At 39.9% G+C, this 20357-nt stretch overlaps 1 protein-coding gene across 1 annotated transcript; it reads right to left on the bottom strand.

Annotated features, from left to right (window-relative positions):
* Positions 1 to 1714: 1714 nt before the first annotated feature.
* On the bottom strand, positions 1715 to 18636 carry TMEM106B (transmembrane protein 106B). Its single transcript, XM_005884836.2, has 7 exons — positions 18414 to 18636; positions 15337 to 15400; positions 13434 to 13593; positions 12187 to 12327; positions 11717 to 11766; positions 3247 to 3300; positions 1715 to 1949 (listed from the first exon to the last, which is right to left on the bottom strand). Exons 1-7 carry the CDS (start codon positions 18631 to 18633, stop codon positions 1811 to 1813), a joined length of 828 nt encoding a protein of 275 aa, XP_005884898.1. The 5' UTR covers positions 18634 to 18636; the 3' UTR covers positions 1715 to 1810.
* Between the last annotated feature and the right edge of the window lie 1721 nt (positions 18637 to 20357).

The raw sequence follows: 20357 nt of genomic DNA, 5'->3' as shown, positions 1-20357 counted from the left end.
TTAGCAATAAATTAAGGGAAGATAAGTAGTTAGAAAGGAGGGCTTCATAATAATTATTAATAAGTAAATAATAAATTCAGTAATTAGTTATTAATAGAAATAATTTAATACAACATGTTTCAGAATTGAGTCAGACTGTTTAATAATTATGTTTCAGACTAAGTTAGACATTTTGGGGGAGGTGGCCAGGGGAACCTTATTCCTGTAAGGAGGTAACAGAAAGATACTAATCAAGCCACCCCCTCCCCCTTTTTTTGAATAGCATAGTCAGCCCCTACATTCAGTGGTATGTATTTGAAAGGTACTTAGACCTTAGTAAGTAAAAAGGCAAAAGGCCCAGTTGGTAAGTGGTATTGAAAGCATAAAACAACAAAGTGAATAAGTCAATAATTTACAGTTGAAAACAATTTTAAATAAAATTCAAACCAAAAGTAGAAAACCTTAAAAATGTAACTGCTAGAGGCATGATATCCATGTGATGTGCAAAGTGATTAAATATTTAAAGGCATAATATAGATTTTATTTTGATATAGCCACTTTCATTCAATGACAGGATTTCTTGGATAATTTTAACCAAAGAAATTTCTACCTCAAAGCATTCATAAAATTGATAATTTGGGTACCTAATAGTTATGAAAAGTGTCTTCACAATTTTTAGTATGAAAAGCAATATTTAAAAAATGGAACATCAAAATATTTTATTTAAAATTTATTTTATGCCTAATCTAATATGTAAATGGAAATATATCCACATTCTATAGGTTTCTGAATTTCATTTCCTATTTTATTTTTATGAATATCTTACTTTCTTTTGAATCTGTATCACTTGACATTAAAGCTGTATAAAAGCCATGCAGTTTATTTACAATATTATACATTAATTATGTTTGAAGATTATACCAAAATTTCACAAAATTATAATTAAAATGAAAAGACAAGTGAAACATTTAGAGACTTTAAAAATTTTAGGTATAGAATTTTGCAAAGATTATTTTGGTTTATTTTTAAGTGTTATTCAAGCACTGGCTTGAAATAAGATGGACAAAAAATGCAAATGAGTAGGATTTCAACAAATGAAAAACTAAAACTGTTTAGCTAAAAGATGAAATATGATACCATATAGATGAAATACTTCCTTGTAGCAATGGGAATGATAAAACAGGAAAAAAGGTTATTCCTTAAAAGTCTTTCATAAAGAATAAGCTACCAGTAATAAGTCTATAAAAACTTTCAGAAATAAAGTTTCTTGAATTATGTTAATCACCAAACTTATGTGTTCAGTAGTGATTGGAGCTGTGAACCTTAAATATTTATTTTACTGTAGGGAGTCTCAGTTTCCACCTTTGGGGAGTGGGGGTGAAGGGGTGGGGGGAGAAGAAAACCAATCAGTAACCTTAGATTTAAGTAAAGATCCTGGTACCAATATCATGTACTTGGGAGTAGAGAGCTGCAGAGATTTCCAAGTCCACATACTTTTAGCTGTATAGAACAGTGTAAATACAGAGTAGTGTAAAATTTAGGTTGTTCAATGTATGATCCCCTATCAGAAAGTCAGTCCCTCATCCTTCAGAGTTTAAAAGATATCAATAGGGCCCTGGCCAGTTTGGCTCCGTAGACGGAGTGTTGGTCAAGGGCACATACCTCAGTTGCAGGCTCAATCCCCGACCCCATGTCTTTCTAAACATCGATGTTTCTCTGTTTCTCTCCCCCTCCGACTCTCTCTAAAAATCAATAGAAAAATATCCTCAGGTGAGGATTAAAAAAAAAATCAATACTGTTTCTTCTTCTCTAGCAGCATCTCGTCCAGCTTTCACTGTTGTGGCTGAAGGACATTCAGGTACTCAGACTGCCCCAGCTGATAAGTCGTGTTCCTTCCACAGTCGACGTACTGGTACCTCTCCTGGGATATCTGTTCAGAGTGTCCAAAGTATGTTGTTGTCACAGTGACTCTAAAAATAAAATAAATGCGGGGAAACATTGAATAGTTATATATAAAAAAGTTTTCTCAATTGAGAATACTTTTATACATTAAAATTCTCTCCAGAGAGAGATTATTTGATTGATGATAGCTTCATATTCTGGACATGGGTCTCTTAGGGAATATTTTCCCAACAGATAATAGAAATGCTGGCTGAGCAAGCCCTATCCAAATAATTAAATACAACAAATGTATTTTTTTTCAAAACACCTATCTTTAGTTAAAAATATAGCATAAGTTCATTATATTATTAAAAATCATACAGTTATAGAAAAAGGGTTCATCAAATGTTAGGCTCATGGCCCAAATTCCAAACCTATAACCTACAATGTTTTAACAACTTAGGGCAGTGGTTGGCAAACTGCAGCCCCGTGAGTGTGGCTCTTCCACAAAATACCACGTGTGGGCGCGCACGTACAGTGCGATTGAAACTTCGTGGCCACACTCAAGGGGCCAAAGAGCCGCATGTGGCTTGCGAGCCGCAGTTTGCCGACCACTGGCTTAGGGTAACACCCAATATACAAACCAGTAACATTATTTCTCCTCACTAACGCTAATGATCATTTACCAAAGAGAGCAAGGAATTGGATGCTAAGTTCAGTCCTCCCCTCTGTCCCAACCCCTGACATTTTCCTGAGGTCTTGCAAGGTCCAGGTTCACTATTCAGCAGCATGTGATCCTGTACTAATATTTCTTGAGCTCCCATCTCCTCATTTGTAACATGGGATAATAGTTATTTGACATCAGAGCACTCTTGTAAGACATAACACCCAAATGAGATGGCATTGTAAAAATGCTGCGTATGCTCCAAGTCAGTGATTTTCAACCCTGTTCAATTCAAGGCACACATAATCTAATTACTACAATTCTGAAACAGACCAAAAACTTATTTACTGATCAAAAATAAGGGTATATTTTTGATTTACAAATAAATAAAATAATAGTGATTACCTACCCTTTTTGCTTCAAAGTAAGTCAGATGCAAACTTATTATGCAACATGACCAATAAGATGCAACTCTATTATGTGACCTATATACTTATGGTTCATGACAGGGCATTCACACTAGAAGGCTATATTGTGTCGGCTGTTGTCATTTTTTTGTATTTGACAATCTAAGAGAAAAGAGGTCAGTGTCCCTGACTAGTCAGGTATTGCATGCTTTAAAAATTCTCAGAGTACACCAGTTGAAAATCGCTGCTCTAAGCCAATGTTATGAATCTGAAATTTAAACAAAGAAATGTCTTTTTCAAAAAATTTATACTCACTGCATCATGAGAACTATGTTATGCACTTTGATGGATGGCAGTGTACAGAAGTCACTGTTAAAGAGAAAACAATGTGAACACATGATACCTATGACATAAATGTAAAAGTTTAATTACAATTCTTCCTATGTTAAAGCTAAGTGATACTATTAAGATATAATAAGTAAGCAGTATTGGTTGATCATTTCCTCTATCTCATATAATGATTAATATTTTCATGCCTTCTTATTCTATAAACAAATATGCTTTCTTACTATAGCAGTTGTAGAGCTGTTTTAACATGGGCCACAACTTACTTTCACTTTTTAAAATGTTTTTATTGATTTAAGAGAGGAAGGGAGAGAGGAGAGCCAGAGAGAGCGAGAGAGCGAGAGAGAGAAAGAGAGAAACATTGATGTGAGAAACAACAATTGGTTGCCTCCCAGACCAGGATCAAATCTGAAAACTGGGTATATGTACCCTGACTGCAAATGGAACAGGTGACCTTTCAGTGCACGGATGATGCTCAACCAACTGAACCACTTTGGCCGGGGCAATTTACTTTTACTTTTTAAAAATAATTATTTTTTTTATTGATTAAGGTATTACATATGTGTGCTTATCCTCCCATTGCCTCCGCTCATGCCCTCACCCCCCTGGTGTCTGTGTTCATTGGTTAGGCTTATATGCATGCATACAAGTTCTTTGGTTGATCTCTCCCCTTTACCCTCACCTTCCTCTACGTTCCCTCTGAGGTTTGTCGGTCTGATCGATGCTTTTCTGTCTCTGGATCTGTTTCTGTTAATCAGTTTATGTTCTTCATTACATTGCACAAATGAGTGAGATCATGTGATATCACTGACTTATTTTGTTTAGCATAATGCTCTCCAGGTCCATCCATGCTGTTGCAAATGGTAGGAGTTCCTTTCTTTTTTATAGCAGCATAGTATTCCATTGTGTAGATGTACCACAGGTTTTTAATCCACTCATCTGCTGATGGGCACTTAAGCTGTTTCCAAATCTTAGCTACTGTAAATTGTGCTGCTATGAACATAGGGGTGCATATATCCTTTCTGATTGGTATTTCTGGTTTCTTGGGATATAGTCCTAGAAGTGGGATTACTGGGTCAAATGGGAGTTCCATTTTTAGTTTTTTGAGGAAACTCCATACTGTTCTCCACAGTGGCTGCACCAGTCTGCATCCCCACCAGCAGTACACGAGGGTTCCTTTTTCTCCACATCCTCACCAGCACTTGTCATTTGTTGATGATAGCCATTCTGACAGGTGTGAGATGGTACTACATTGTTTTTATTTGCATCTCTCGGATGATTAGTGACTTTGAGCATGTTTTCACATGTCTCTTGGCCTTCTGTATGTCCTCTTTCGATAAGTATCTATTTAGGTCTGTTGCCCATTTTTTTTACTAGGTTGTTTATCTTCCTTTTTTTTAAGTTGTATGAGTTCCCTGTAAATGTTGGAGATTAAACCCTTATCAGAGATAACATTGGCAAATATGTTCTCCCATGCAGTGGGCTTTTGTTTTGTTGATGGTTTCTTTTACTGTGTGGAAGCTTTTTATTTTGATGTAGTCCCATTTGTTTATTTTCTTTTTAGTTTCCATTGCCCTAGGAGCTGTATTGGTGAAGATAATGCTTTGGCATATGCCTGAGATTTTGCTGCCTATGGATTCCTCTAAGATTTTTACGGTTTCCCATCTTACAATTAAGTCCTTTATCCATTTTGAGTTTATTTTTGTGTATGGTGTAAGTTGGTGGTCTAGTTTCATTTTTTTTGCATGTATCTGTCCAATTTTCTGAACACCTTTTGTTGAAGAGATTGTCTTGACTCCATTGTGTGCTCTTGCATCCTTTGTAAAATATTGAGCATAGTGGTTTCTGGGTTCTCTAGTCTATTCTATTCTATTGGTCTATGTCTGTTCTTGTGCCAGTACCAGGCAGTTTTGAGAACAGTGGCTTTGTAATATAGCTTGATATCTGGTATTGAGAAACCTCCTACTTTGTTCTTCTTTCTCAGGATTGCTGCAGCTATTTGGAGTCTTTTTTTATTCCAGATGAATTTTTGAAGAGTTCATTCTAGGTCTATGAAATATGCCATTGGTATTTTAATGGGGAGTGCACTGAATCTATAAATTGCTTTGAATAGTATGAACATTTTAATGATGCTGATTCTACCAATCCATGAACACAGTCTGTTCTTCCATCTGTTTATGTCTTCCTCTATCTCTTTTTTCAGTGTCCTGAAGTTCTCTGAGTACAGGTCTTTTACCTCTTTAGTTAAGTTTATTCCTAGGTATCTTAATTTTTTTGGTGCAATGGTAAATGGGATTGTTTTTTTAAATCTCTCTTTCTGTAAGTTCACTACTGATGTATAAAAATGCCATAGATTTCTGGGCGTTAATTTTGTATCCTGCCACATAGCTGAGTTCATTTATTAAGTCTAATAGTTTTTTGATGGAGTCTTTAGGATTTTGTATGTACAGTGTCATGTCATCTGCGAATGAGTTTTACATCTTCTTTTCCAATTTCGATACCCTTTATTTCTTCTTCTTGTCTAATTGTTATGGCTAGCACTTCCAGTACTATGTGGAACAGGAGTGGTTAAAGTGGGCATCCCTGTCTTGTTACTGTTCTTAGATGAAATGGTTTTAGTTTTTGCCCATTGAGTATGATGTTGGCTGTGCGTTTGTCATATATGGCTTTTATTATGTTGAGGTATGATCCCTCTATTCCCACTTCGCTGAGGGTTTTTATCAAGAAAGGGTGTTGGATTTTGTCAAATGCTTTTTCTGCATCAATTGATATGACTATGTGATTTTTATCTCTCAATTTGTTTATGTGATGTATCATGCTTATTGATTTGCGGACATTGTACTATCCTTGCATCCCCAGGACAAATCCTACTTGGTCATGGTGTATGATCTTTCTGATGTAAGGCTTGATCCGATTTGCTAGAATTTTGTTGAGGATTTTGGCATCTATGTTCATGAGGGATATTGGCCTTTTATTCTCTCTCTTTGTGTTGTCTTTATCTGGTTTTGGTATTAGGGTAATGCTGGCTTCATGGAATGAGCTTGGAAGTGTTCCTTCCTCTTAAATATTTTGGAATAGTCTGAGAAGGATAGGTTTTAGTTCTTCTTTTGAATGTTTGGTAAAACTCTCCTGTGAAGCTGTCTGGCCCCAGGATTTTGTTTGCTGGAAGTTTTTTGATGACTGCTTCAATTTCCTCCATAGTTATTAGCCTATTGAGATTTTTAGATTCTTCATGATTGAGTTTTGGAAGACTGTATTTTTCTACAATCTATGTCCATTTCCTCCAGGTTGTCTAGTTTGTTGGAATAGAGTTGTTCATAGTTTTTTTTTTTTAAATTTTTTTTTTAACAATTCTTTGTGTTTCTGTGGGGTCTGTTGTTATTTCGCCTCTTTCATTTCTGACTTTGCTTATTTGGGTCCTCTTTCTTTGCTTCTTGGTGAGCCTGGCTAGAGGTTCATCAATATTGTTTATCCTTTCAAAGAACCAGCTCTTTGTTGTATTAATCTTTTGTACTGTTTTTTTTTTTTTTGTCTCTATGTCATTTATTTCTGCTCTGATCTTTAGTATCTCTTTCTCTCTGCTCACTCTGGGATTTTCTTGTTGCTCTCTAATTCTTTAAGTTGTAGAGTTAGATAATTTATTACCATTTTTTTTTTTTTTTTGCTTTTTTTTGAGGTAGGCCTGGTAGAGCTATAAACTTTCCTCTCAGGACTGCTTTCACTGTGTCCCATAGATTTTGGATTATTGTGTTTTCATTGTCATTCATTTCCAGGATGTTTTCAATTTCTTCTTTTATCTCTTTGGTAACCCAATCATTGTTTAATAGCATGCTATTCAGCTGGGAAGTGTTTGAATTTTTTGATTGTTTTGATTGTAGTTTATATCTAATATTAAGTCATATCGGTCTGAGAAGATGCTTGATATGATTTCAATCTTCTTGAATTTGGAGACTTTGCCTGTGCCCCAATATGTGGTCTATCTTTGAAAATGTCCCATGTGCACCTGAGAACGTATATTCTGTGGCTTTGGGGTGAAATGTTCTGAAGATGTTAATTAAGTCCATGTGACCTAGTGAGTCATTTAGAATTGCTGTTTTCTTTGCTGATTTTTGTCTAGAGGATTTATCCAGTGATGTCAGTGAGGTATTCAAGTCCCCTACTATGATTGTCTTGTTGATTTCTCCCTTGATATCTTCCAGGAGTTTATGTATTTGGGTGCTCCTGCATTGGGTTTACTAAAGTTATATCCTCTTGTTGTATCGGTCCCTTTAGTATTATGAAGTGGCCTTCCTTATCTCTTGTTATGGCCTTGTTATGGTCTGTTTTGGCAGATATAAGTATTGCTACCCCAGATTTTTTTTCATTTCCATTTACCTGGAAGATATTTCTCCAACTCTTCACTTTCAGTCTGTGTGAGTCCCTTGTTCTGAGATGGGTCTCTTGTAGACAGCATATATATGGGTCATGTTTTCTTATCCATTCAGCCACTCAATGTCTTTTGATTGGAGCATTTAGTTCATTGACGTTTCAAGTTATTATTGATAGGTACTTGTTTGTAGCCATTATTTTTTGTGCCTATGTTCCTTCTTCCTTTTTTATTTCTTCTTTTTACACCAATCCCTTTAGCATTTCTTGCATTGCTGGCTTTGTGGGGATAAACTCTCTTAGCCTTTTTTTTTTTTTGTCTGTGAAGCTCCTGATTTCCCCTTCAATTTTGAATGATAGCCTTGCTGGATAGAGTATTCTTGGATTCAGTCTCTTGCGCTGCATCACTTTATAAACTTCCCGCCATTCCTTTCTGACCTTGGTGTGTTTCTGTTGAGAAATCATTTGATAATCTAATGGGAGATCCCTTTTACGTAACTTTCTGTTTCTCTCTTGCAACCTTTAAGATTCTCTCTTTGTCCTGAATGTTTGCCATCATAATTACAATGTGTCTTGGTGTGGGTCTTTTTAGGTTCATCTCACTTGGGATTCTCTGTGCTTGTGTGACTTTTTTCTTCCACAAATCAGGGAAGTTTTCTGACATTTCTTCAAAAAGGTTTTCTAACCATTGTTCCTCTTTCTGTTGTTATGGCACTCCTATTATTCGTATGTTGCTTTGTTTCATGTTGTCCCAAAGCTCCCTTAGGCTCTCCTCCTGTCTTTTAATATTTTTCTCCAATTGAAGTTCAGTTTGGGTGTGTTTTGCTTCCGTCTTCTAATTCGCTAATTCGGTCCTCCGCTTCTCCTAGTCTACTGTTGAAACTTTCCATAGTGTTTTTTATTGCAGCTATATCACTCTTTATTTCCTCTTGATTCTTACATAAGTTGTTGATTTTTTTCATCCATCTGGTTTATGAACTGTATAACCTTTATGCTGAATTCTTTGTCTGACATATTGCATGCCTCTGTTTCACTTAGCTCCTTTTTGGCAATTCCTCCTTTTCTTTGGGGGTTTCTTTGTTTCCCCATTCTCACCTGAAGTATCTAGGTGTCGAGTCATGCGGGGGCTGCTCCTCCGGCAGTTGAAGCTCCTTGGGTGGCGGCTTCTCCTCGGGCAGTCATGGCAGTAGCTACTCCTCAGTTGGCAGTGGCTCCTCTGCTGTGTGCTGCTTGCGCAGCTGCTCGCAGCAGTGGTGGCTCCTCTGGCTGGCGGGGGCAGGCTGCTCACGTGGCTGCTGCTTCTTGGATGGCAGCGGGATGCTCATGCTGCTGCTGCTCCTCAGACAAGGGCGGGCTGCTCGCATGCTGCTGCTCCTTGGATGGGGGCGGGATGCTTGCACGGCTGCTACTAGTGTAGTTGTGGTGCCCTAGGCCAAAGCATTGGGCTGGCCAGAGGGGAGTGCGCCTCGGAACTCACAGGAGCCCGTGGCCAGGGTGGCTGAAGTCTCGGTGACAGTAGGACCACAGCTGAGGCAGCAGGTCCTTGGCGGGGTGGCTGTAGACCCCGGGTGGTGTCTTAGGGCACCCTGGGTGGAGGTGAGGCTGGGCTCCCAATCACAGCAGCTCTCCCCTTCAAGAAGGCATGGCCTCTGCAGTAGAGCCAGCCCCCCTGGGACTGTTTGCAACAGTCCTGCAGGGTCCAACTGCCCCTCACTCACGTACACACACACAGACACACACCCCCCACATTCACACACTCCCCTTTTGTTCCCTCACTCACTCACACTCTCTCCCTCACTGATGCCATCTTCTTGCCTCTGTAATTGGATCTGGAGTGTTATTGACCTGCTTGTGAATGGAGTCTCCTCTCTGGGTGTCTGGTTATGTGGCTCACTCTCTACCACACTGACCAAACAGGAGAAAATGCAAGACACAAGACCCAACACAAAGGCAACAAAACACGAATGTACTCATGACACTGATAACCCCACTATTAGTGACCACCAGAGAAAAGAGAATTGGGGGAGAGAAAAAAGAGCACAAATGATATCAAGGAGAGAAAAAATGGTAACAGAGAAAAGAAAAATAAGAAGAAGAACAAGGAAAAAAATATATACGGGGAGAAAACACCATTGAACAAACAAATAAACCAAAAAATGCAAACACCAAACACCCAGAAAGGAGGGTGGGGGCAGAATCTGTAGAGGCCGGGCTTATATACAGAAAGTAAGGTTAAGGAATTGGATGAATATGGGGAGGGCCTCAGTTCAGTATAGATGAAGTCGAAAGAGGATGAGTGGATAAGAAGAAAGATGTTACACCTGTCCAAAGGGACACGGCCTCGGTGCCATACGGCTTCCTTCCGACCCTCCGGGCTTGGAGGTCTCCCACCTCTCCAGCCCAGATCCCTGATTTTACCGTTCTCCAGGTGCCCTCTGCCCTTTCCGGCTGCGAATTGTCTCACCAGCTGTGTTCACTTTGCCAATTCAGGGTGGATGTTATTCGATTTAGTTGCTCCCTCAATCTGCTCCATGACAAGGCTCGGGACACATCTGCCTATTCTGCTGCCATTTTGTCTCTCTCCCTACTTTTACTTTTCACCTTTTGAAATTTCACTAATCAGTTTGTAGTTCAGAAATTTTATATCAGGCTGATAGAGGATAAAAATTTATCACTGTTTTACTTAGCAAGAGTTAATAATCATTTAGAACCAATTTATAAGGTTTAGAACATCAAAACAACAGAGTATTACACATTACAGTGGAATATCGGTTTGAACTTAATTTGTTCCACAAGCGATTTGTTTGAAAACCCAAATCATTTTTTCCTATTAGAAATAATGTAAATTGAATTAATCCATTCCAGACCCCCAAATGATTCTATTTTAACCTTTCTTACATAGAGTACATGTCTAATGTACTGTTTAATCTACAAATAAACACTTTATTTCTTAAATTTATCAAACCACCCCTTACTAGCCTTAAAGGAATCACTTTCAGCACTTGGTCCAGGGGTGTCTTTCAGGTCAGCATGCAGTGTCTTTGCTTGTTCATATATCACTGCCTCTGAGATGCTATCACTGGCTAATGGCTTTTCATTTATCCAAATCAACAGCAGTTTTTCTACCTCTTCAATAGCCTGTAATCATTGTTTCTTTCATACTGTTAGCAACACTAGCACTCTTTGTATTTTCCCCATTTTTTTAAGAACTTTACCTTCTTTTCCTAAAATATCAATGTCATTATATATTTTATTATTTTAATCTTAATTTAAATTCTTTATTGTTGAAAGTATGACATATGTCTCCTTTTTCCCCCGTTGACCTCTCCTGCACGCTCTGACCCTTTCCTAATGTTTTTATTGATTTTTAGATAGGAAGGGAGAGGGACGGAAACACCATTGATTTGCACGCCCTCTACTGGGGATTGAGCCTGCCTCCCAGGCATGTGCTCTTGACTGGAACGGAATCAGGAACTCTTCAGTCCACAGGCCAATGTTCTATCCACTGAGCCAAACCTGCTAGGGCCATTAGCACTTTTGAGGACCTCTTTATGTTTTAAAATTGTGCTAATGGTTGATTTAGCCAGCAACAAAAGCACTCTCTCCCAGTTGCCTGAGAGAGACTTTTTGTCATGCTGAGGTATCAGCATAAACATTGAAAACCAAAGTTTGGTTCATTTTGACAACCCAGATTATTTTTTCTGTGAACTGGGTTGAGAACAGAATTGTTCGAGATGAGAGACATTTGAGAAATGAGGCTTGACTGTATTAGCATTATTAATCTTCCTATAATAAAACATCAACAAATAATAGAATATAGGAGAATATGATTTTAAAATAGTAAACATAAAGTGACATGGTATATATGATCTTAATTATGAAAAAAAAAATCAGGTGTTGCACATAAATGTCATGTATGTTGAAAAGGGAGAAGAGAAAAATAGAGATGAGCAGAAGCCAGAAGGAACATTCCAAAATGTGGTCTTGTGACTGCTAAGATTATGGGAGATAAAATATATACATATTTACTTCATACTTTATAATTTAACGAGAGAAAATAAAAGTCAGAACTTACTACATGTAACTCATTTCCTCTGCTATGATAGTAGGTACTGTGTAATCAATCTGAAAGGCAAAAAAATAAAAATAAACAGAGAGAATAGGATCAATAATCAAACATTTCAGATACATTTCATAACTTCAAAGAGTTCAGAAATCTCTCCCTTTATGAGTCTGATGCTAAGATTTACTCTTATATATTCACTAGAGGCCTGATGCACGAAATTCGTGCAAGGGGCTCGGCCTTCGCAGCCACAGCGGCTTGCCTCGGCCCTAGCAGCCCCAGCTTTATCCAGAAGGTCATCCAGAAGGACATCCAGAAGGTCGTTCGGCTGTCCGGTCTAATTAGCATATTACGCTTTTATTATTATAGACGGGGCATATTTGAAAGTCAAGTTTTTGAGGAAATCCCCACCTCCCTCAAGGTAGTACAATAAAGTTGAGACTCCTTTAACTTATTCAAAATATTTCATGATTGAAGCTTACCTGTCTCATATCCAGTGGACCAATGTTTGTTATGTTGTTTAAACGTGACTTTCCAATAACTGTTTTTGAAAACTGAACTTGTGCAGTGATGTTTTCAACTTCAACAGCATAATAGTTATTGTTTGTTATATTTAGTGTGTTCTGCAAAAGAAAGGAGGCAGAAAATGTCTAAGTTATCTGAAAATAAGCAAAAGGAAGATGTATTCAAACTAATAAAAATGACTTTAGTTGTGGCCATGCTTCATTATTAGAATAAAAGTTTTAACAAAAATGTCAAAGGATATCAAATGAACCAATTCTTTGGTTTTATGTGAGTCCAATGTATTGAATATGCTACAATAATGTAAAAAAAAAAGACCCAGAAATGGTACAGGCCGAGAATGTTAGAAAAGGTATTTGTGGCATTAGCAAAAATTCAATAAAAATAATTTTTAAATTTCATCTAAATGTTTACTAAATGTTAATAAAGTTACTTCTTATTCTTTTTTTTTAAAAATATATTTTATTGATTTTTTACAAAGAAGAAGGGAGAGGGATAGAGAGTTAGAAACATCAATGAGAGAGAAACATCGATCAGCTGCCTCCTGCACGCCCCCCACTGGGGATGTGCCCGCAACCAAGGTACATGCCCTTGACCGGAATTGAACCCGGGATCCTTCAGTCCGCAGGCTGACGCTCTATTCACTGAGCCAAACCGGTTAGGGCAACTTCTTATTCTAATAAATACAAATATGGCCATATAGCAGTACTTTAAATAAATTTTGTTTAAAAGAAATTGGTATTTTAGCTTATAAACAAATAGAAATTTCTACCAGGTCACCATGGAGAAAAATGGAAAAGGTTTAAGTCTGTTTGGTTGGAAAAAGATAAAGGTGCACCACTTCTATACTTAGGTAACACTAGGTCCAACTTTTTAAATTCTAATTCACAACTGTCTCAAATTCATTAACAAATGTTGAAAAGTAAACAGATTATAAATATATTTTTTGGTAGCAATCAATTGTTTAATTCATTTATCCTCCTAAAGGCATTTTCAAATGCTAAATGATTCTGCATACACAACTGACCATATTTATTATTCACCACTTTCAGCAGAACCAGAAATGACAGAGAAGGTCAATACTGTAGACACACAGAAAGCAAACTGACCAGCGAGCTTCACATTTAACCTCTCAACAAGGACAAAGGTTCTAATTAACATCATAACGGAATGAAGTAATCTATTATTAATATAAATTTTTACTTACTGTGATATTTAAATATATTGTACGCTTTACATCATCATAACCGACGTATGCTGATTTGACACCAATGTATTTCACGTCGATAGAGCGAGGGAAAAGGAAAAACACAGCCAATCCAGAAATCAGCAGACAGACAAACACAGAAGCCATCACATACAGTTTTCTGAAAAAGAAAATGGAGTATTTAAATATATGTGCACCAAAAATTACACAATGAAGCATTTAGAAAGGATATTTTCAACTTGAATTTCCCCCCTATTATGCTAGCTGTATAAGATGTATTTTATCAACTTTTTTCATTATAAAAGTATTGAGTAGGCTTGGGTCTGAGTCTACTAAGTGCTGAAATGTTCTCTTTATAAGATGTACTGGTGTTTACCTTATTGGAGACTGGGATTTCAGGCTTATTACACATATAACATCACTGCAGTGATTCCCAAACTGGGCTGCACATTAAAATCAAGACAGGGAGCTTTAAAAATATAGATTTCAAGACTTCCTCCTCAATTCCCTAAAGCAGAATCTTCACATGTGAATTTTGCCACTGTGTTTCCCTAAAGTGACTACTCATCAATAACCACCTCTGACGCTCTTAAAACAATGTGATATCAACACGGCTTATCAATTTCACCTCAAGTTTATAGCCATTCTCTGTTGTTATAAAAGGTATTAAAAGATGGCCAGTATGAATATCCACTTCTATAGTTTTGAGATTATTTCCCTAGTTGCTGAATCTTTTCTCCCCTTTATCCATATTCTTGCCCTGTGCAAACTGGATTCTACCCCCGGCAGGTTTTTCTTAGGATGTGCCTGTCCTTTTTGTAAGAGCTTTTATCCAGTTTCCCTCAGGTCTTTGAAGGCTTAGGATGGCCCAGTTCTCTCTGATCTTTTCATGGTCCCTTGCTGGATCCCTGTGGCCTTTTTTGCACTCTCTCCACGCTGGAGCATGAGGAGCACTCCCATTTTAACAGGTTATTCTCAAAGGTATTTGCTGAAAGTCCTCTGAGTGGGATCCTCTTCTTATAGGTATTTGCTTTGGGTATCAGTGGCATTAGGACTCTTAGGAACTCTCTATGTACTTCCATTCACAATTTCCACACAGCTGCTCAACATGTTAAGTCCTTGCTGTCATCAAGGCTTGAATACCCATATTTATCCTGTGGCTAGTGGGAACACCCATTTTTAAAAAAATAAACATGTTTTCTCTATGTGTGTTTCTTACTATTATTTTAACTTTGTCTGTTTTAATAAATGGATTTGAGAAGATTCAGATACTATGTTGCTTTCAAGACCTTACCCCAACCAGGAATCTTTTTTTATTTTTTGATGACACAAAAGCATATGAGAGCATTACTTAACAACCTGATAGCATTTTTCCCTTTTAATAGTGTTAACCAGAGTAATTATTATATAGTAAAGGCCTGGTGCATGAAATTCGTGCACGGGGGGGTTGGGTCCCTCAGCCCAGCTTGCACCCTCTCCGATCTGGGACCTCTTGGGGGATGTCCGACTGTCGGTTTAGGCACTATCCTTGAGGGAAACCGGCAGTCGGACATCCCTCTTGCAATCCGGGACTGCTGGCTCCTAACTGCTCGCCTGCCTGCTATCCTAATCGCCCCTAACACCTCTGCCTGCCAGTCTGATTGCTCCTAACTGCCTGATCGCCCCTAACTGCTCTCCCCTGCTGGCCTAATTGACCCTAGCTGCCTCTGCCTCGGCCCCCACCACTGTGGCTTTGTCTGGAAGGAAGGCAGGATGACCGGAAGATGTCGGTCAACCCAGTCTAATTAGCATATTACCCTTTTATTAGTATAGATAATTTGAAAAGCAAAAAACAAAACAAAAAACAAAACAAAACCCCCACAGCAAAACAATTTGCCACTTTCTTACTAGTATAATCACTTACGTTCTTCTTGGCCTTAATCTCTGATCACTATATGGAATCAATGCCACCAGCTGGTTTTCTTGCCCTAAGAGTTAAAGAAGTTTAAAAATTTATTAACATGGTTAATTAAAAATGTAGTGACTGCTCAACAAAGTCTGGTTTGGAGAGACCAAAATACCATGTGGTTCTCATCACATTCCTTTAGTAAACTGCTCTCAAAATCTTCAGAAATTACCCAACTTGGATCTTTGTATTAGCCATTAAAGCACCAAAGTTAAATCCTCTTTCAAAGCTTTCCATAATGCTTCAATTATTCCTTCCTGACCCCTCCATAATCCTCCCCTCATTTACACTACCCCCAACACACCCACATATATATATTTATTATGTATATATGTCTCTTTGTGTATATATACATATTGCATCTTTGTGTATATATACATATTGCATCTTGGTATTCATTTAGCTAAACTACAATCCTGGTTAAAACCAACCCTTTAGCTACTGTGCCTATAGCCACAGTTAAATGTGAGAGAGAAAAACATCCAACTATACTCACTGGTCTGATTTTAGATCACTAATCTCAAGTAGCCCTTAATGATGCCAACAATCATACTAATTTCTTTAGTTCACACTCTCAACCTGACATACCAAGACCACCATTTCATAACTTTAACTTTTTTTGAAACATCCCATATCTTCTTCCCCATACTCATTCTGAGCACAGAATGTAGCAAACAGAAGAGAACTTTCGCAAGCTCCCACCACCACATCCATCTAAACTATCTACTGCCGTGTCCACACATTCTAACTTCTCTTCTGTTACTAAGAGCAGCCCTCTGCACTAGGTCTAATTCTCCTGGCTCCTGCATTATCAATGCTTTCTCTGTGCATCATTCTCATTAGCAAATATTATTCACTCCATCTTATAAAAATCCCTCTCCTGACCTCACAGCCCCCTCCAGCTATACCACTTCACTCCTTTTTTACACAGTAAAACTCAAAGCAAAAACTATCTTCCCACTATATAACTGCTCCTCCTATGTACTTGATTCTACTCTACACACGATATACATACTTTTGCAGGCTACCAAAACTTTACAGGTCCCCAGTGGTCTTTACACCACAAATCCAATGGTAAGTTCTCAGTCCTCACATTAATGTATCTATCAGTAATATTTAACACAGTTGATCAATTTTTCTCCTTGGTATATGTTCTACATTTACCTTCTAGGACACCAAATACAGATTTCCTCCTTCTACACTAGCTGCTCTGTCAGTGTCTGCTAATTCTTTCTCAAGTAACTGTCCTCAAAATGTAATGCTCGAGGGTTCAGTGCTAGAGTTTCTTCCTTTTTTCCCCCTATACTGCTGAACTTGGTGCTCTTGTTACCTGTGAGACTACAAGACCTTGGTTCTTATCTTCTTAAAGGAAAGATTTCAACCAAGAGACAAAGTGCAGAAGAGCAAGCAAGACTTTATTGACGGTAGCAAAAACACATTTAGAAACAAGGAAGGGCATAGAAGAAGCAACTGGAGAACCTCGGCTACGCTGCCTTGGCTCACTGGGAAGTAAGAGAAAAGGGGGCCTTGGAGACAGGTTCAGGGTTAGCCTGGGACACATTGCTGCAGCTCATTGCTCCCCTGGTTGCAAGTCTTATGGGGTCCCTTAGAGTTTAGGAGATTCATGCCTGTGGGGGAAGAGAATGGCATGGCCTGCTGGGACCTGTTTTCATGGGGTTTTAAAGGGTGGGCATTTAGGAGAGGCCTTAAGGGAGGATCAACAGAATACCCATTAGCTTTATGCTGATGTACCAGAATGAGATTTATTCTCTTAACCTGTCTGTCCTTGGGAGTGGTTAGCAAATGGCACTAATTGGATTTCTGTTATCTGTCTCCCTGAGTAGAGTGATTTATACTATTTACCCTCTGGTTGGGGAGAAGTACAAACCATTTATTTACTCTTAAGTGTCCTTGTTTAGGGAAGATAGGATTTACTAGGTGGCTGCAAACTGCTGTTTAATTATCTGTTTAGTTTCCCAATTTCACTTGTCCTAAAATTTTCCTACCTTCTTACTATCCTATAACACTCTCATCCATCTCAGCTTTAAGTATCACCTGTGTACTGATGACTCCAGCCTACACATTGCACTTGAATTCCAGGCCCTCATTATAACTGCCTATTGCACATACCCACTTAGATGTCAAATATGCATCTCCAAACATACATAACTAAAACTGAGCTCCTGAGCTCTCTCCTGACATACACCTTCAAACCTTTTCCCTATCCTAATAACTAGTCCATTCTTCCAGTTGCTCAGACAAAAAATACCTTTAGAGTCATCCTTGATTTCCCACTATCCACTTCCAGCTGCCAAAAAAGCCCGGTGGCCATACCTCAAAAACATATCTAGGTAATCTTCCCCTTCCCTAGTCCGGTACATTAATCCCTCCAACGAAAATAATCCTTTTATTCTCAGTCACTATCACTGCAAAGATAAAATCATCACATTCAAAGGCCAACTCAAATATAATTTTTCCCAACCCAAGGCATTTATCAGAGACTCTGCTAGACCTTATACTGCCACTCTGTCCTTTCCCTGGGCTTCTCCAGAGTCACATCATCAACTCTAACCAAGCAGAGAGTGGAAGAGCACAAACGTACTTTTACTATTTCTATTGTTGCCATTGCTCCTAAAATAGCCTGAAAACAGCACACGGGAATTATTTCCTTCTGATTTCTATGATATTCCACAAACTGATTTTTTTTTCCTATTTGACTCATCATCATATGCCATCCCTCTTCATGCAGTTCCTCTTTTGCCAATGCCTGAAATCATTCTTTTTTAAAATATATTTTATTGATTTTTTTACAGAAAGGAAGGGAGGGATAGAGAGTTAGAAGCATCAATGAGAGAGAAACATTGATCAGCTGCCTCCTGCACACCCCCTCCTGGGGATGTGCCCGCAACCAAGGTACATGCCCTTGACCAGAATCGAACCTGGGACCTTTCAGTCCGCAGGCCGACGCTCTATCCACTGAGCCAAACCAGTCAGGGCTGAAATCATTCTTTAAAGGGAAAATAAAGGGCACATACCCCTAGGAATTCTTCCTGTTCCTTGACAAGTGGGGCAGGTGACACTATCTCTTCCTGTAAATTCCACATATGGAAACTGAGAGACATCTCCACTTCTTCCATCTTCATTATGGACTTCATTACTAACCAATCCATTCCTCATGTTTTCAGTTGATGCGACTCCACCGTAAGCATCTTCTTTATTTGAATGCAAAGGCAAATGGGAAAAAGACTTTCCCATGTCTAAAGAAAAAGAATAATCTTATAGTAAACTTCACACACAAAACATGTATACGCAAGAACCGTATGGAACATTTATATGAATCTAATTAATTTAGAAAACTTCAGGGGAATGTTCATTCAGACAGACTACTTTGGGAATTAGAATTATATTCGATCAAAGTAATGTCTGAAACAATGAAGCCACTTACTTGAGTCCAAAAGTGTTTATCTATCAAATATCTACACTAATAAAAGAGAAACATGGTAATTAGCGTACGACCGCTACGCTTCCCATTGGCTAATCAGCATATCCTTATGCAAATTAACTGTCAGCCAAGATGGCGGCCGGCAGCCAGGCAGCTGGAAGCGAACATGAGGCTTGCTTGCTCCAGTGACTGCAGACTCCAACGTTCCCCGCCTGACTTGCCGGCCTCTGAGTTGCAACTCTAAGCAACTATGTACTATGTTGCAAATGTAGGAGCTAAACAAAACCCCAGAAACCAGCTTTCAGCCTGCCGGGATCTCAGAGCTGAAGTTATACATTGTTTCGATTATAGAACGGCAAACAAACCAGATACGAAGCCTCAGAGCTAGAGCCAGAGCTAAAGCTGGCCCAGAATAAAATAAAAAAAAGAGAAAAAAAAGGAGCGGTTGGGAGCTTCAGTCAACAACCGCCAGCCTGAAAGCAGCCCTCAGCCCCTCACCCAGACTGGCCAGGCACCCCAGTGGGGACCCCCACCCTGAAGGGTGTGTGACCAGCTGCAAACAGCCATCATCCCCTCATCCAGGCTGGCCAGGCACCCCAGTGGGGACCCCCACCCTGAAGGGGGTGTGACCAGCTGCAAACAGCCATCATCCCCTCATCCAGGCTGGCCAGGCACCCCAGTGGGGACCCCCACCCTGAAGGGGGTGTGACCAGCTGCAAACAGCCATCATCCCCTCATCCAGGCTGGCCAGGCACCCCAGTGGGGACCCCCACCCTGAAGGGGGTGTGACCAGCTGCAAACAGCCATCATCCCCTCATCCAGGCTGGCCAGGCACCCCAGTGGGGACCCCCACCCTGAAGGGGGTGTGACCAGCTGCAAACAGCCATCATCCCCTCATCCAGGCTGGCCAGGCACCCCAGTGGGGACCCCCACCCTGAAGGGGGTGTGACCAGCTGCAAACAGCCATCATCCCCTCATCCAGGCTGGCCAGGCACCCCAGTGGGGACCCCCACCCTGAAGGGGGTGTGACCAGCTGCAAACAGCCATCATCCCCTCATCCAGGCTGGCCAGGCACCCCAGTGGGGACCCCCACCCTGAAGGGGGTGTGACCAGCTGCAAACAGCCATCATCCCCTCATCCAGGCTGGCCAGGCACCCCAGTGGGGACCCCCACCCTGAAGGGGGTGTGACCAGCTGCAAACAGCCATCATCCCCTCATCCAGGCTGGCCAGGCACCCCAGTGGGGACCCCCACCCTGAAGGGGGTGTGACCAGCTGCAAACAGCCATCATCCCCTCATCCAGGCTGGCCAGGCACCCCAGTGGGGACCCCCACCCTGAAGGGGGTGTGACCAGCTGCAAACAGCCATCATCCCCTCATCCAGGCTGGCCAGGCACCCCAGTGGGGACCCCCACCCTGAAGGGGGTGTGACCAGCTGCAAACAGCCATCATCCCCTCATCCAGGCTGGCCAGGCACCCCAGTGGGGACCCCCACCCTGAAGGGGGTGTGACCAGCTGCAAACAGCCATCATCCCCTCA

The sequence above is a fragment of the Myotis brandtii genome, unplaced genomic scaffold, assembly GCF_000412655.1.
Source record: "Myotis brandtii unplaced genomic scaffold, ASM41265v1 scaffold863, whole genome shotgun sequence".
Lineage (NCBI taxonomy): Eukaryota > Metazoa > Chordata > Mammalia > Chiroptera > Vespertilionidae > Myotis > Myotis brandtii.
This window is presented reverse-complemented; position numbering and strand designations above follow the sequence as displayed.